Genomic DNA, 16,277 nt, shown 5'->3' on the forward strand with positions numbered 1-16,277 from the left:
GGCTTGATAATATTCCAGTGTGTGAGTGTACCACGTATCGTTTACCCATTCATCACTTCCAGATTTGTTATTATAAGGCCCCGTGGAGCCCAGTAGAATAACTGCTGCACATCTGAAGGACTAGTTCTTATGGGCAAATATTTTTATCAGTATTTACTTTGGAACCAACCCCTTTCTTTATTTTTCTTCTCCAGACGCTGTTGTCTTTTACTTTTAAGTAAGCTTTAATGGGGGCAGTGGGATGCTCTGCTATCACTTTTGGAGGCCACTACAGTTTGGGATATTTTTCACCTCATTAAGATAAGTCACTTCTTCCCCCCCCCCCCACAGGAATTCTGAAAAGTGTTATTTTACTCATCCCCACGAAATAAGAAAAAAATTTTTTTTTCTTTTTTTAAACATAAAATGCACCATGTACTATATTCCTACAGGAGAGGCCTTCCATTTCGAACAGACAAAATGGGAACCTGATTCTCTGCTTACAGTTTTACATTCTTGATGCTTGGAAAATTTTTCCACTGGCTAGTTTCTCGTTTCATATACCCCAAACCTGGTTTCTCCTCCACTTACTACATAGGTCTAAGAGGGGGGCTGTAGGTGCGTTTGTGAACCACGTGATCCACACCCTCTAGCCCTGCACACTTTGGGTCAGATGTCTGGTGAGGTGGCATAGGGTGGTAGGAGTTTTTCTGGAAGCTAGCAATTTAAAGTTAACCATAAGCTGTATGATGGTGAACCTTAGGCTGTCCTGTTAGTCTCGAACTCAGTGTCTGTCCAACCAGCTCCCTCTAACTGGATCCTCCAAGTGCTTGCTTCTGTTCCAGCACACTCCACGAGGGGATGTGACAGAGGTGCATTCCAGGTGGAAATAGACAGTGGTCTGTTGTGTTTATTTTAATCACCATATATATTCCTTTTGCAAGTTGAAGAAAAATTAACTGTATGATCTATTGCCAGGGTCCTTCCTAGGGCCTAGAGGGCGTTTGTGCAAGCAAGCACTTAGAAGCTTAAGGAAATTACTGGGAAATTGGTCTTCTGATACTTATCTTAATGAGGATGGAGGCAGAGATTGAGGGGAAGAGAAGATATGGGGAACTTTTTATTCCAGCGTGCTCTTTTTGCCTTGGGTTGAAAAAGATAGATAAGTCACTTCTTAATTAGTGCCTTTACCCAGAATTATGTTGGAATCATCCTCAGGCTTTTGAACTCGTGTCTTCCCCCTTTCCTCTAGTAATTTGTAGCTGTTGGAAGTGGTAACCCCTGCCACATTTTATTTATCCACTTGGATTGCTTCTACCTTTTGGTGATTGTGAATAATGTTGCTATGAACATAGGTGTACAAATATCTCTGAGTCCCTGCTTGCAGTTCTTCTGGGTAGGTACCAGAAGTGGAATTGTTGGATCATATGGTAATTCTATTTTTTATTATTATTTTTTGAGGAACTGCCATACTGTTGTCCATAGAGGCTGCACTGTTTTACATTCCTCCCAGCAATGTATGAAAGTTCTAATTTTTCTACATCCTTGCCAAGACATTTTATTTTCATTGTTGTTTTTTTTAATTATAGCCATACTAGTGGGTATGAAGGTGGTTATCTTATTGTGATTTTGATTTGCATTTCCTGAATGACTTATGGTTTTAAGCATCTTTTCTTTCTTTCTTTCTTTTTTTTTTTTTTTGTGTGTGTATTTTTTTTACGCGGGCCTCTCACTGTTGTGGCCTCTCCCATTGCGGAGCACAGGCTTCGGACGCGCAGGCTCAGCGGCCATGGCTCACGGGACCAGCCGCTCCACGGCATGTGGGATCTTCTCCGACCGGGGCACGAACCCGTGTCCCCTGCATCGGCAGGCGGACTCTCAACCACTGCGCCACCAGGGAAGCCCTCTTTCTTTTTTTAAAAAATTAATTTATTTATTTTTGGCTTCGTTGGGTCTTTGTTGCTGCGCGTGGCCTTTCTCTAGTTGCGGCGAGCAGGGGCTCCTCTTCGTTGCCGCACGCGGGCTTCTCATGGCGGTGGCTTCTCTTGTTACGGAGCACGGGCTCTAGATGCGCGGGCTTCAGTAGTTGTGGCACACGGGCTCAGTAGTTGTGGCGTGCGGGCTCTAGAGCGCAGGCTCAGTAGTTGTGGCGCACAGGCTTAGTTGCTCTGCGGCATGTGGGATCTTCCTGGACCAGGGCTTGAACCCATGTCCCCTGCATTGGCAGGCAGATTCTTAACCACTGCGCCACCAGGGAAGTCCCTAAGCATTTTTTCATGTGACACACGTACTTCTAAAAACATGTGGAGAGACCCACCAAACTGACAGTGGTTTCTTTTAGCACTTGGTGGAGTAACTGGTTGGGAAGTTATTACCTAGTCAAAAGGGACCCTAACTTTGCATTATTTAGAGTGTTTTTTTTTTAAGCCACTATTTCTCTTAGTAAGATATAGAGCAAGTTAATGCTGGTTAATACTTCATCTGATTGAGGAACATAAAAATAAACTTTTGAGCACTTGGAACATGGGTGGGGAAGTTTACTGACCCTGGGAGTTGATAAAGTTCTTTGCCTACGAAGGGATGATTTTGATCTTGCAGCAAAGTAAGGGTTAAATTGCTTTCAGTCTGTACCATTGTATTTTATTCCAATTGTGTGGGGAAATGCGGTAGCTTACTTGACCAAGTGGTTAAGAGTGTGAGCTCCGGAATCTGACAGCTGGGGTTTAAATCATTTCTCCATCACTTAACTATCTATCCAAGTTGAAATACTGTTTAACTTCTCCATGTCATAACTTACCCATCTATAAAATAGGACGTTACTTCATGGGATTTGTGTGGTTTAACTGAGTTAAAACAGATTAAACATTTGGGACAGTGCTGCTACTAGAAAGCACTCAAATGTTATCACTCATAATTTATTACTAAAAAAAGGCCAGTGTTGTTGGAGAGGAGAGAGTGCCGTTAGATGATGGGCAGGTCACAGGGGGCCTTCAGGGCACTCATTAGGGACTTTGCTTTTGGTTTTTTTTCTCGGCCGCGCCATGTGGCATGTGGGATCCTAGTTCCCCGACCAGGGATCGAACCTGCAGGCATCTTAACCACTGGACCACCAGGGAGGTCGTCTTTAGGGACTTTGGATCCTATCCCAAATACAAAGGGAAGTTCTTAGAGTTTACAGTAGGGTATGAGTTGATTAGCTCAGCTTTTAAAAATCCGTCTAGCCCAATACTATCCAATAGAAAGCTAATTCAGGCTTTCTATTGGATAGTTTAAAATTTTCTAGAAGCCATGTTAAAAAAGCAAGAGAGAAAACAAGTGAAAATTAATTTTGATAATATTTTATTTAATGCCGTATATCTAAGATATTACAATTTTAATGTGTGATCAATATTTTAAAAATTGAGATTTTATATTTTTTGTACTAAGTATTTAAAGTCTGCAGTTTGTTTTACACTTAAGCACATCTCAGTTGTGGATTAGCCACATTTAAAGTGCGTAATAGCCACACGTAGCCAGTGGCTGTGACCCTGGATGATGCTAGTCTGTTATGAGAACAATTAGAAACAAAATGAATATGGGAGACAACTCAGGAGCATGTTGCCGTAGTCCAGAGAGAGATGCTGGAGGCTTGGTCTAGGGTGGTGGCAGAAGAGAAAGCAGCTTGAGGGAGATGCAGGTGCAGTTAACAAGGTTGAATGCAACATTCCTGGTGTACGTAACTGTAGATGGTGTTGCCTCTTACAGTAAAACGCAGTAGCAGAGGAGAAAGGGATTCAATATTGGGCTTGGGCACAGGTGTCAGGTCTCAAGCATTGCCTGAATAGGGTCCCTTCTGGTGTTCATCTTTCTCTGTGACTTTGAGGTCTGTGTGAGTGGATGGTAGCTTGGACTGTTCTCTCTCTTGGTCGCTCTGATCACATGATTTTATGGAATCCTAAATTATAGTCTCCTCCCCGTGTTAGAGGATGTAACTTGTGAAAGTTGAGGATAACTAGAAAGTTGTGAGGTCTGGAAGTTCTGTGTGTTAAACTGGAGGCTGAGATTCCCTGGGTGGTTTTTTTATCTTTCTTTTTTTTTGGCCGTGCTGTGCGGCTTGTGGGATTTTTGTTCCCCAACCAGGGATTGAACCCAGGCCCCGGCAGTGAAAGTGTGGAGTCCTAACCACTGGACTGCCAGGGAATTCCCTCCCTCTGGGTTTTATCGGTGATGAAGATGGTGTGCAACATGGCTTGTGAGGTTGTCAGGGATCTGGTGTGTGTACGTTGACCTCCTTGAGTTGAAAGTCCTTTTCAGAGGGAATGGTTTGAATGTTATCCAATTATAATGGTAACATTGTATAAAAATCTACATTAAGGTAGATATTTCTAGAAACTACCTTGTATTTGAAATTTGTACCATTATTTATTAGAAATGCTGTTGGGATGTGCAATATAGAATTGTTCTTTATTAATGTAGCTGGTCTTCTATAGGTAGATGTAAAAGAACAAAGTTCCCGGGATGATTTTATCCGTATCTGGCAACAGCTGGTTCCTGTTTCTGTATAATGTGTTGATCTGTATTTGAAGGAAGCTCCCTTCATCTCCGATGGCTTTTCTCATGCTCCTGCTGAAATGAGGAATAGGCAGGATGACTTCTTTCTTGTAACCCCTCCTCGAAGTCTGAGTCTGGTTTTGGTGTTCAGGAGGTCATTGGTCTGTGTGTATGTGTGTGCATGCGCATGAGTGAAAGGTGTGCTGGGGCAAGAGAGTGTTAAATATCCTGCTTTTAATTTTAATTTTACTACATCTTTTTTATATGAATTCGTGATAAATTCCTACTTGTTTATGTCACTATGGACTTTTTTTTTTTTTTTTTTTTTTTGTGGTACGCAGGCCTCTCACTGCTGTGGCCTCTCCCGTTGCAGAGCGCAGGCTCAGCGGCCATGGCTAACGGGCCCAGCCGCTCCGTGGCATGTGGGATCCTCCCGGACCGGGGCACGAACCCGTGTCCCGTGCATCGGCAGGCGGACTCTGAACCACTGCGCCACCAGGGAAGCCCACTATTGACTTTTAAATGAACCTGGAATTTGTTTCCTTTGCTCTTAGGACCAAAAGTATTCTGTGGCTTCTTTTTAACCCCTCCCTTACCTTTTTTTGTTCCTCAGTGTTTGGCTCACAGGTCACTAAGACATGGTCCCTTCCCTTAAGAAGTTTAGAAGCGAGTGCAGCCCTGTGTGGAGGGGCCACACTGAAGGGGGCGCCTGGACTGTAATGACCAACACTGTCCCATCATCTTCTAAAACACACGTGTCCAATAAGGAGGATTGGAGTCTATGATCATACATCTATAAATTATCTGGAGTATGGAAGCCAGTATAACTGTGAGGAATAAGTTACTTGTGACACACCTGACAAATAATCACATCACTATGGTCAATAATCACTAGTCTAGTGGGAGAATAAAGATCGGTGAAGAGATTATAAAATGACATTGCTTTCATCTCGAGGATTAGGTCAGCTAAGATGCTGTGGAAATGGGGGTGCTAATTTACATACAATAAAAATACCATTTTTAGTGTATAGGACTGTAGTTTCTAATTTCTAGAGATTTTACACATGGGACAGTTGACAACCAATAGCATTTATTATTACTTAGAATGTTGAACTCTTACAAGCAATTTTGTTTTGAACATACTAAACTTTATATATAATACATGCAGTGAAAAATTTGATGGACATTTCCTGTTTTTTTTTAAGTTAAAAATTTACTTGTATTACTTGTGTCTGTGTGTATATATATATTCACATATAAATATATGTCTATTTGTGTGTATACATATATCAATGTATATATAATTCATATATCACTTTGCCAGTGGGCCTTCTGGAGGCATTAGTTTCATTAGCATTATTGTAGGTTTAGTCAACATTGTTTATAAATCATGGGTATTTAACTTTTGTACTGTTTTCTCTGTAGTAGTAAAAGTTAATGTAGTGTAAGGTAAGCTACGTGGAGACTAACGTATTTAGTGAACAAATTGCTTTTAGGAAGAATAAAGAATGATGTTTATTTAAATTAACATCTATTAAATTGGCACTTACCCCCTACTTCCTACATGCCTCCTCCACCACCTCTAGCTGCCTCTGTACCCCTGCCCCTCAAGGTACCCAAATTTCGTAAAGCCTCTACTATTGGAGTGGCTTTCATTTAAAAGCTAAATTTTAAATGGTAGATGTACCTTTCCTGCTGCTTTAATTATTTAAGTTGGAATGAACACCTTGTTAGAATTTTTTAACTTACACAGAAAACATTTATTGGTATTAAAAATTTTTTTTAGTTTTAAAAATATAAGTAGATTGCTGTTTAAATTTTTTTAAAGGCACTACATGTTGCGTACTATCTATTTGCATGGCATTGTGAAAGGTTTCCTATTTTTTGGCCTTTATAAATTAGGTCTCTTATCAACATTACATGCACGGCAGACTTACCTCTAAAACAGGTGAGCACTGTTATAAAGAGTACTGTTCCTAATAAGCTATACTAGTATTTCCCCCGAGAATGCTTCACTTTATTTATGAACTATTTGAATGTCATTTTCTGCCTGTATATTTTAGGTGCTGGGGCTAGTACAGTGAACAAAAACTTCCTGTTCATGCCGAGCATGCATTCTAATGGCTGAGACAGACAATGAAATTTTATGTGGTCAGTTAAGTGTTCTGAATTAAAAGTAAAAAATTACGCTTTATGATTTAAGCAGTAGCTATAATTTGAGACAAAGATCAGTGTGCTTCTAGACCTCACCCACAGGACATTCCCTGTGTCAAAACTTACCTATGAAAATACTAACCATTCCATTCACAAATAGGTGTTAACCTTATTTAAAATGGAAAAATAAATAAATAAAAAGTTCATCTCCAGACGAACCTTGCTATAGATTTCAATCTGGACTCAGCAGACAAAATAAAAGCCTGAAAGGTACCACGTAAGATAAACATTGCTTTAGAAGAATTTGCTTAAAGTTTAGTAGGAAATTACCATAAAAACTTACTTAGTGAGTTTCTTAATGGTTTACTGTGTCCTGGGGGCCAGAAAACATTCTCAAGGGACTGTCCTTCAAATTTTGCAATTAAATTGATGAGTAAATGGTTCACTGTAAATCAATAGAAGTTTATTTTGTTTTACTTTTCAAGAAAAACCTGTTACAGTTCTTGGAAGCGAATGACAGTTGAATTTGGTTTACATGGATGAGATGTACACCTGCAGTTTATACTGTAATAAAATTCAGGTGCTGTTTTAACAGCCTTTCATTAGAATAACATGCATGTGCAATAATGAAGCTGTGGGAAAGATAGTTCCAACTCTACTTTTTCCAACTCAGTGTAGGCTTAGAAGACTGACAGCACAGACTCACTTCTTTTTATACTTTCTACTGTCCCAGGAATTGATAAACCACTTAGATTAGTCTGTAGTTCAAGACTCCAGGCAGAATATCTTTCTTCATTTTGCTAGCCTGCCTTGAGAGTAGTCTGTTCTGATACATCTGTTCCAGCTGTGAAAGGAAGTTCTTTGAAAAGGAATATCTTAAAGATAAAACTTAACGTGGACCCTTGTCTTGTGACTTGCTATACAAGGAGGAAGTGTGATGATGTGTTGGTGGTGTGTGTATGGGAATTACATGCTTCTTTGTCCTCCAGCCTCAGGGACCAGCAGCTGTAGCTTTGAATATTTTGCTGAGCCCCTGTACTTCTTGGTTAAATCAGCTTGAAGTCAGGGACCTCGGGAGAGGCAGAAGAGAAAAACCCACCGTATGCTCCCTATGGGGCCCTTCCCTCACTTCTGTAGGTCCAAACCCCAGTTATTTTTTGGGGGGGCGGCGGCCTCATTGCCATCACAATTACTTTGTGATTTTAAAACCTAATCCTGCCCTTGTTAATAACGTGGGAAATTGAAAGTTTGTAATTTTCTCTCCCCCTCCTGATAGGTGCTGGATAGTTTACTAGTCCAGTATGGAGTGGTGGAAAGCTGTGAGCAAGGTACATGTCTTCTCAATTGCTTTCAAATTTGTAAAAGGAAGAAAAGAAAGAAAACTAACCTATTTTTTCCTCTTCATTTTTTTTCTTCCTCTAGTGAACACTGACTCGGAAACTGCAGTCGTTAATGTAACCTATTCCAGTAAGGAGCAAGCTAGACAGTAAGCAGTTTGAAACTTTTAATCTCTGTGTAATAACTAGGTTAAATATAGTACTTATATTTTGGGCTGGTGGGTAGCAGACATAAACTTTATTTTGCAAAGTTTGACCTTGCAATTCTTTTTAAGTTTGAATGTCTAATAAGAACCTACATTGGTTAAAGTTTTTATTACATTTTCAGTATATCTTTAATGCCAAGAATATAGTGATACAGTATGAAGCTGAATTGCATCCTGTTTGCAAAAAGCTCTGGGCCTGGGTATCATTGCTAAATTACATTAAAGACTTTTTTCCTTGTTATTGGTTATGATAACATACATTGTTGCTGTTTTGCCCAAAGCTGGTAAGTTTATCATGGGTTAAACTAACAACAGTGTTAACTGTTAAGTTTGCTTGTTCGCTGATTTTTCTGATTACTGTTCTCATTTAGGAGTGTGCAGAAGTGGGATTAATGTAATTTGGTGGCAAAAAATATATTCTGATGCAATAGGCAGAGTTTCACAGATCAAAAAAATCTTACCTAGGAAAAGATAATTCTGTAGGCTCGGGAATAATCGAATGAACTGATTGACCACTAGAGAGAGGAAATGAGGATCCCACAAATACTGCTTTTGACTGATCTGCTCAGAACACAAACATGGAGGGATGGCATGCAGGGTACCCAGCAGTGCTGAGTGTCAGCAGACCATGGAAATTTTGACCACCGCCAGCTAAAGTGCAGGCAGGAACAGACTGTCTGTGCTCTGTGTGGGCAAAGAAGGACCATGCTGGCTGACCCTGAGCCCTAAAGGAGAAAGGCGAAACCAGCAGCAAGAGTGGGAATAGAGCCAGGTTACCAAAGGCAGTACCCACGCATGGAGGGACTATGAAAAGAAAGATGGGGGTGGGAAAGAGATGGAAATTTGCATAACACGAGTGGAACTTTATTTTTTAAATTGGTAATATTCACATGGTTCAGAATTTTAAAGGTCTAAAGATGTATGTAGTGCAGATCTTCCTCCCGGCGTTGTTCCCCACCTACCTTGTTCCCTTCCGTGTAGATAACCGTATGGAAGAACAGCACGTGTGTGTGTTCTTCCTCCTTTTTACCCAAATGATACCATAACATTTGAGTGTTTTATACACGTAAACGTATCTCTTACAGTTGCATAGAATTTGATTGTATGGATATGGAGTGACTTATTCCCAAATTGGATTTTTAGTTCTCTTGCAGTTATGAACGATGATGTATTGAATCCCTTTTGCAGTCATTTTGCAAGTGTGCGAGTATAGCCATAGGTTAAATTCCTAGAAGTAGATTTGCTGAGTCAAGATGGATGTGCATTTTAAAAATTTTGTTGGATATTGATGAGTTTAAATTCCCGTCAGCGCTGTGCGAGAGTCCATTTCTCCGTAATTCTCCCTAACACAGGGCTTTGTCAAACTTTGCCTATCCAGTGGGTGAGAAGTAGTATCTAATTATGTTAATTTCACTTTTTCTTTCTCAGGAGCAAAAGACTTGAGATTCACTTTTAATATTTTAATATGAGACTCAATATATTTTTTTTATTTTTTTAAATTGAAGTATAGTTGATTTACAGTGTTGTACCACCTCTGCTGTACAGCAAAGTGACTCAGTTTTACATATATCTACATTCTTTTTTTAATATTCTTTTCCATTATGGTTTATCCCAGGAGATTGGATATAGTTCCCTGTGCTATACAGTAGGACCTTGTTGTTTATCCATTCTAAATGTAATAGCTTACATCTACCAACCCCAAATTCCCAGTTCATCCCTCTCCCTCCCCCCCCACCCCCCTTGGCAACCACAAGTCTGATCTCCACGTCTGTGGAGGCTCTTAATATATCTTAAAATACTCATTTTTTCCTTCTGTTTGTATCGTTCATTTATTTTAAAAATGTTAACAGTTTATGTGAGGACATTATAGAAGTTGTGGTATATGTTGTAAAACAAACTGATTTCTTACAAACTTTATTCTTCAATCATGATATAAGAGGACTAACAAGAAAATTTCACATTTTTTACCCGAAGTAGATTGGGGGTAAAAGTGAGCAGTGAGAACACAGGGGCTCCATTCATTTACATGTGTTAGTCTTTACAAAGACTGTAATAAATATTACTTGGTAGAGCCAACTCTCTGTTAGATGGGAGATGAGGGACAGCATGATAAACCCAAGGATATTTGGAGATTGTCAGAGGCCTGTCCCAGTTGTGTTATTTGACAGTTTATGTGAGGCTAGCTGGGTAGAGGGGAGGTGTCTCATTTAGCAGTTACACAGCTGTACGGGAGAGCGCATGTCGGAGACATACCCACATAGCTTTGCAGATGTTTGGAGTGAGCCTTCATGGGGACTGGCTGACATTTAGCACCCACAACCCCCTGTAAAAATTCCGAAGCATTAAGAGTACAGGCATGGGAAGGTTAGACTGCTAGCCAAGGCAGAATGACTGCTGAAGGTACTGTCAGCATGACAGCAAGCTGAACGTGGAGGCATTTTAATTCTAAAAGCACTTCGCAGTGATTGTTAGAGATTGTCAGGATCCTGTTGATCACGAGGAGGGACGAAAAGACTGTTAGGAGTTTGTAGTTTAGGCAGTTCTATAATCTAAGCAAATAAACTGGGCATTTCAGCGAATGAAAAATCATCATGTCCTTCATTCTAGTAGTCAACCCATTAACATTTATTGAGTACCAGTTATTGACCAAAAGTTGCCAGTGAATAAAGGCGAAGTCTCTGTCCTCAAGGATGTGCCTTCCAGGGCTGGAAAAGTATTTGGAAAGGGATTACCTGATTTAATTCCTGTCCAAGTTGAGTTTCCTTCTAGGAATACTGGGTTTCCTCCCTCTCAAGAATTCCAAAGATCAAAGAGAATTAGAAAATAAGTGAGTATTCAGAGAAAGTTAATAGATTTAAAGAATGGACAAATCAATTTTGTGTACAATGTTATGAACACTATTAGTTTTCTAGTAAGTTTTTTAAAAAGATGTGAAGTGCATTATCATCCTTTGAGGAGAACTAATTTTATTTGAGAGGCATTCGATGTAGTGGAGAAAGCATGGACCCTGAGGTCAGGCAGCTCTGACTGTAACCTTGACCTCTCTGAGCTTCAGTTTTTCAGCTACAAAATGAGGGCTGACAAGAAACTAATATATTCATGCATATATGCTCATATTTATAGACAGTGGTCTTATCAAATACAAATTTGATAATTTACAGTAAATAATAATTTACTGTAAATAATAATTCTTGTTCAAACCACTGCTTCTGGGCACCTAAAGAACAGCTAGATTTGGCTGGAGCTGGGGAAGGCTGGTCCATTCAGGCCTTGCTCTGCTGAACCCTGAGAGCCTGTTCTCTGAGCTCCAGCAAGACTGTTGCCTAAACTAACCTGGCATGATTTCTTCTTGCCTTTTCCATTGCAGCCATCCAAAGCTCACTTCTTTAGGTGTTAAGGCTGAGGTGACATTCTCAGCTGACTTCTTTTTTTCCGTAGCATCTGTTACGTGGGCATCTCTGTAACTGGGATGTGCTTGTGCAGGAGTGAGTAGAGCGTGGAGATTAAGAGGATGCATTCCAGAGTCCAATTCCATGGAATGGATTTTCTGTGATACTTCTCTAGCTGTGACTCTGGTCAAGTTAAACTGTCTTAATTCAACCCTATGTGTAAAATGGGAAGGTGGTAAGAGTTCCTAAGTCAGCAACTATTACACATTTTCCCGACATTTTTCACTGCTGTTGATAACACCCCATTATTGTACAGGATACTTCATTTCAGATAATGACTGGCCACTGACCCTCAGGAGTTAGGGACCAAGTTCAAAAGCCTCTTTTTAAGCTCTATGAATGACACTTTTAAGAGAATTCTTCAATAAGGCTATGTCTCTCAGAATTTAACATGGAAATTCCTGCCACCTTGTGGCTAAGAAAAAAATCAAAGGTTAACAGTGCCAATATCACTAGGAATGCATGCATTTGCTTTAACTCAAGCCTCAAATTACTAATTTACTAAAATAATACATGAGTAAAAATAATGAAAACTTAAAAAATAAATTATTAAAACCAGGAGTATGGGGCTTCCCTGGTGGTGCAGTGGTTAAGAATCCACCTGCCAATACAGGGGACACGGGTTCGAGCTCTGGTTGAGGAAGATCCCACATGCTGCAGAGCAACTAAGCCCGTGTGCCACAACTACTGAGCCTGTGCTCTAGAGCCTGCGAGCCACAACTACTGAAGCCTGCGCGCCTAGAGCCCGTGCTCCACAACGAGGGAGACTACCACAATGAGAAGCCCGCGCACCACAATGAAGAGAATCCCCTGCTCGCCGCAATTAGAGAGAGCCCGCGCACAGCAATGAAGACCCAACACAGCCAAAAATAAATAAATTTTTAAAAATAGATAAAAAATATGAATTAAAAAAAGATCAAAGCACTTTATTAAAAAACAAAAAAACAGGAGTATGTACTTAGTATTTCTTGTTCCTGGAAGCAAGAGGGACTTGGGTCTGTGGAATACCTATTCCTTCCATCTTCCAGGGATGCTCAGATAACAAAGACAGTATTCATTGGAAGATTTGTAATGGGTGACAAAGAACCCTTCAGAATTTGTAGGTATTTAGTTCTACTTTTTTTAGGGTTCTTATTTCTTTTCTTTTTTGGTAGTTGGGGCTGTTTATTATCTGAGGAGCTTTTTCTAAAGATTGATTTGGCATTTTATTTTACTTTTTATTTTTTAAAATTGAAGTGTAGTTGATTTAACAATGCTGTGTTAATTTCTGCTGTACAGCAAAGTGACTCAGTTTTATATATATATTCTTTTTTATATTCTTTTCCATTATGGTTTATCCCAGGACATTGAATATAGTTCCCTGTGCTATACAGTAGAACCTTGTTGTCCAGGGGGTTCCTATTTCTGGTGTGTGTTTTTTTGTTGTTGGGGAGTAGGAATATAGTTTATATATTGAAGCTATTATTGCATATCTTTTCATATCAGTTTGAAGATTTGTATTGGGTACACACAGAAGTGTTTGAAACAACTTGGCTGATGGCTAAAGGGAGGATATTTACCCTTAAGCTTTGAAAATTATGTAAATAGAAGATTTATTCTGGAAGAAGAAACAATAGAGCAGGTAGTGAGACAAAGAAATTTGTTGCCCTTTTTGCCATTCAGAGATAACCACTGTGAAATTTGCCATCAAGTTTGTTAGACTTTGTCCATGCATTACCACTTACAAAATGCTAAAGATCACTCTATAGAGTTGTGCAGGTTGTCTTTGCATTAACTATATTTATACTGTTAGTAATCTCTATCTGGTATTTCATCCCTACCACAGTCTGTGTAGGTAAGTCCTCTATTGGGCATCTGGGTTGTTTGCAGTTGTTTTTTGCCTTTAGAAGTAGTTTAGTAATGAAGTCTTTTGTAGGTAAATATATGGGCTTTGTTCATAATTGTTTCCTTAAGATGCATCCCTACAGTGGTATTATCAGGCTTTTGGTAATTATTGCTGAATTGTATGTCTCAGCCTCTTATTCTTGGTACAAGGAGAAAATGGAATGGTATGACTTTTCAATAATGGCTAAGCCTCATTTCGTTAGGATCTATGAGATACGCAGCAGTGAGGTCTAGGAATAAGAAAAAGAGATTTTAGACATGGAATTTAGAGTTGAAAGGGACCATAAATCTAGGCTAATGCCAAACAACAAAACGACTTTCAGGGTTCCATGGCTACTTAGTCTTCAAGCTGGGCTAGAATTTGGGTCTCTCTTTCACATCTCAGCTCTGTATGTGTGTACCATTGGATAAATTTGACCTCTCTGTGTCTCAGTTCTTCTTACTCTCTCATCCTTGAGATAAACTGCTTATACTTTCTCTCAAGGCCCTTTCAGTCCTACACTGTGATCTATTCCAATAAACTTAGCAGTGCAATTAAGAGCTACCAGCTAGCAAAACTACTCACCATCTTCTGAATGACTCTTCAAATTGCATCAGAGCAGATTCAAGTAATGATGAGAAACAGCCTCCTGAGTAATACACATGTGGGATAAACATCCTTGAGTTCTGTTGAGCTGAACGTGTATGTTTTGAGTAATTATGATGACAATTGTTGATCACACGTCTTGCATGTACAGTAGGGTTGATGAAAATACTATTAAGGTATATATACCTTATATATACCACCAAATGGTATAGCTGAATATTAAGCTTTGTGCATAGAAAGGTTATAGTGGTTGACTTAAAATTCAGAAACTTGGAATCTTCAGTCATGAGAAAGGCATTGCTTGCAGTTAAGTTACTCCTGTACCTTCAGCTAGCTGTGTCCAAGTTTGGAGCACCGTGGGCTGAGGGGTTGGGAACCCTGCTTCCTTGGCAGTTAGCAGTGGGATATACACAGTGCGTGCTGTCTGCTCTCTGACAGGAGCAGCCTGAGTTTAGAGCCTTTGGGACCCAGACTGCGCACTGGGTCGTGGAGCCCTGTGCTATCTGACCTCCCAAGTGAGAGAATCTTTTCTTTTCCCCTCCAAGAAATCTTTTTAAAGCAGCACAGTGAAGTTTGGAATTATAGTTTATGCCAATTTGAGAGAGTTGTTTCTTGGGACACACATGACCTTATCTGGATAGCCCCAGAATACATAAAAGGATCTGGTGACTTACATGTTTATCTCTGTTTATTCCCATGGAGAAGGACGTCTGTCTGCCTGCCTTTCTCACTCAAGAAAGAAGCTAATTACTTTTTTTGGTAACATTACTGACTTAATTCTAGAATCAAACTTTACTTACCCTCTTCTGAAGCTGGCAGTACTCAATTTTATAGTGGGAAAGGAAGTCACTATGAACTGTATTGCCTTTTATCCCTGTAGGTGTAGTTGATTCCTACATTGGGCTTGGCTTTCTTTATATCTATGAAAGAACCTTCAATGATCTGTTTCTTCTGGGCTTTTAAAAGGTTTAAAGTTGCTTTGAATGGGGGAATTCCTTGGTGGTCCAGTGGTTAGGACTCTGCGCTTTCACTGCTGAGGGCACTGGTTCGATCCCTGGCTGGGGAACTAAGATGCCACAAGCGGCCCAGCGTGGGCAAAAAAAAGGTTGCTTTGAATGAATATCTAATTGGTTAAAACTTCTGTAATTGCAACTTCCTGTAATAAATATACATCATTGATATTAATAAAATCTCTCAGCTGTTGTCTTCCTTTAGAAATAGCCAAAATATTTTAGGGCCCTTAATCCACATATTCCTTAAGAAAAATGGGGAGAGGGAAGAAGCAAGGAAAAATGTGTTAACTTAAGGTTCTTGTATCAGGGCATTGGTAAAACAAGTTTTGCTGTGTGCCTGCTATCACCTGTGAAGCTTATGAAAAGAATGCCATCTTTAGCTACTTTTTAAAAATTGAAGTATAGTTGATTTACAATGTTGTGTTAACTTCTGCTGTACAGCAAAGTGATTCAGTTATATATACATTAGAAAAGAATGCCCTCTGATACAAAAATCACATGGAAATATCCCAAGATGTATTGTATTTGGAAAAAAAGCAAGTCACAAGACTATGTCTATCATGATCTCAGTTACGCTTTTAAAGAGGGTACTGAACACGTACACACCTGTGTGAACATATGGAAAGAACTGATCCATTTGCAGAAGTTATCACAGTTAACAGTTACAGTGGGAAGGGTCTTGGAGGGTTGGTGATGGTGACAGAAATTTCTTGATACTTTGTTTTCCTGTATGATTGGGATCTTTTCTAATAAGAGTTCATTCGTGTGCAAGGCACTTTAGGACAGTGATGGAACAGGGGATTGGAGTGAGAAAGGGCAGAATTCTGGGTCCTAAGAACATTGGTATGCCTTGTCTGGTTGCTTGGGTCTGCCATGCAGTTTCATGGTTTTGGTACCCTTTTTGGTGCTGGGACTATCTCCCCCCGCCACCCTTTCCATCCAAGTCAAAAATGGAAAGATCTCCAGATAAGGAAAGCAGTACATGAACCAGAAATGATCATTCTGAGCAACTAGACAGAGAGCATTTCATGCCTGTATTTCTGTCCCTGCCTGGATTGAACTCAGGGCCCACTGGAGCACCATCTGAGCAAAGAATCTGAGTAAACCTAGAGAAAGTGTGAGGCCTTTTTAAAAAAAAT

The 16,277-nt window shown here is 39.8% G+C and overlaps 1 protein-coding gene across 4 annotated transcripts in view; it reads left to right on the forward strand.

Moving 5' to 3' along the window:
• The window catches only part of IGF2BP3 (insulin like growth factor 2 mRNA binding protein 3), a 140,973-nt gene that overhangs the window by 94,985 nt on the left and 29,711 nt on the right, over window positions 1-16,277 (forward strand). For 3 of the 4 annotated variants that reach the window (XM_082846367.1, XM_082846368.1, XM_082846369.1), the window contains exons 4-5: window positions 7,940-7,991; window positions 8,086-8,149. The exons of the other annotated variant lie outside the window; for it this stretch is intronic. In XM_082846367.1, coding sequence (XP_082702493.1) covers window positions 7,940-7,991; window positions 8,086-8,149 — 116 coding nt within the window. The remainder of the gene's footprint in view (window positions 1-7,939; window positions 7,992-8,085; window positions 8,150-16,277) is intronic. 4 annotated transcript variants of the gene reach the window in all.

Source organism: Leucopleurus acutus (assembly GCF_964270905.1).
Source record: "Leucopleurus acutus genome assembly, chromosome: 9".
NCBI lineage: Eukaryota > Metazoa > Chordata > Mammalia > Artiodactyla > Delphinidae > Leucopleurus > Leucopleurus acutus.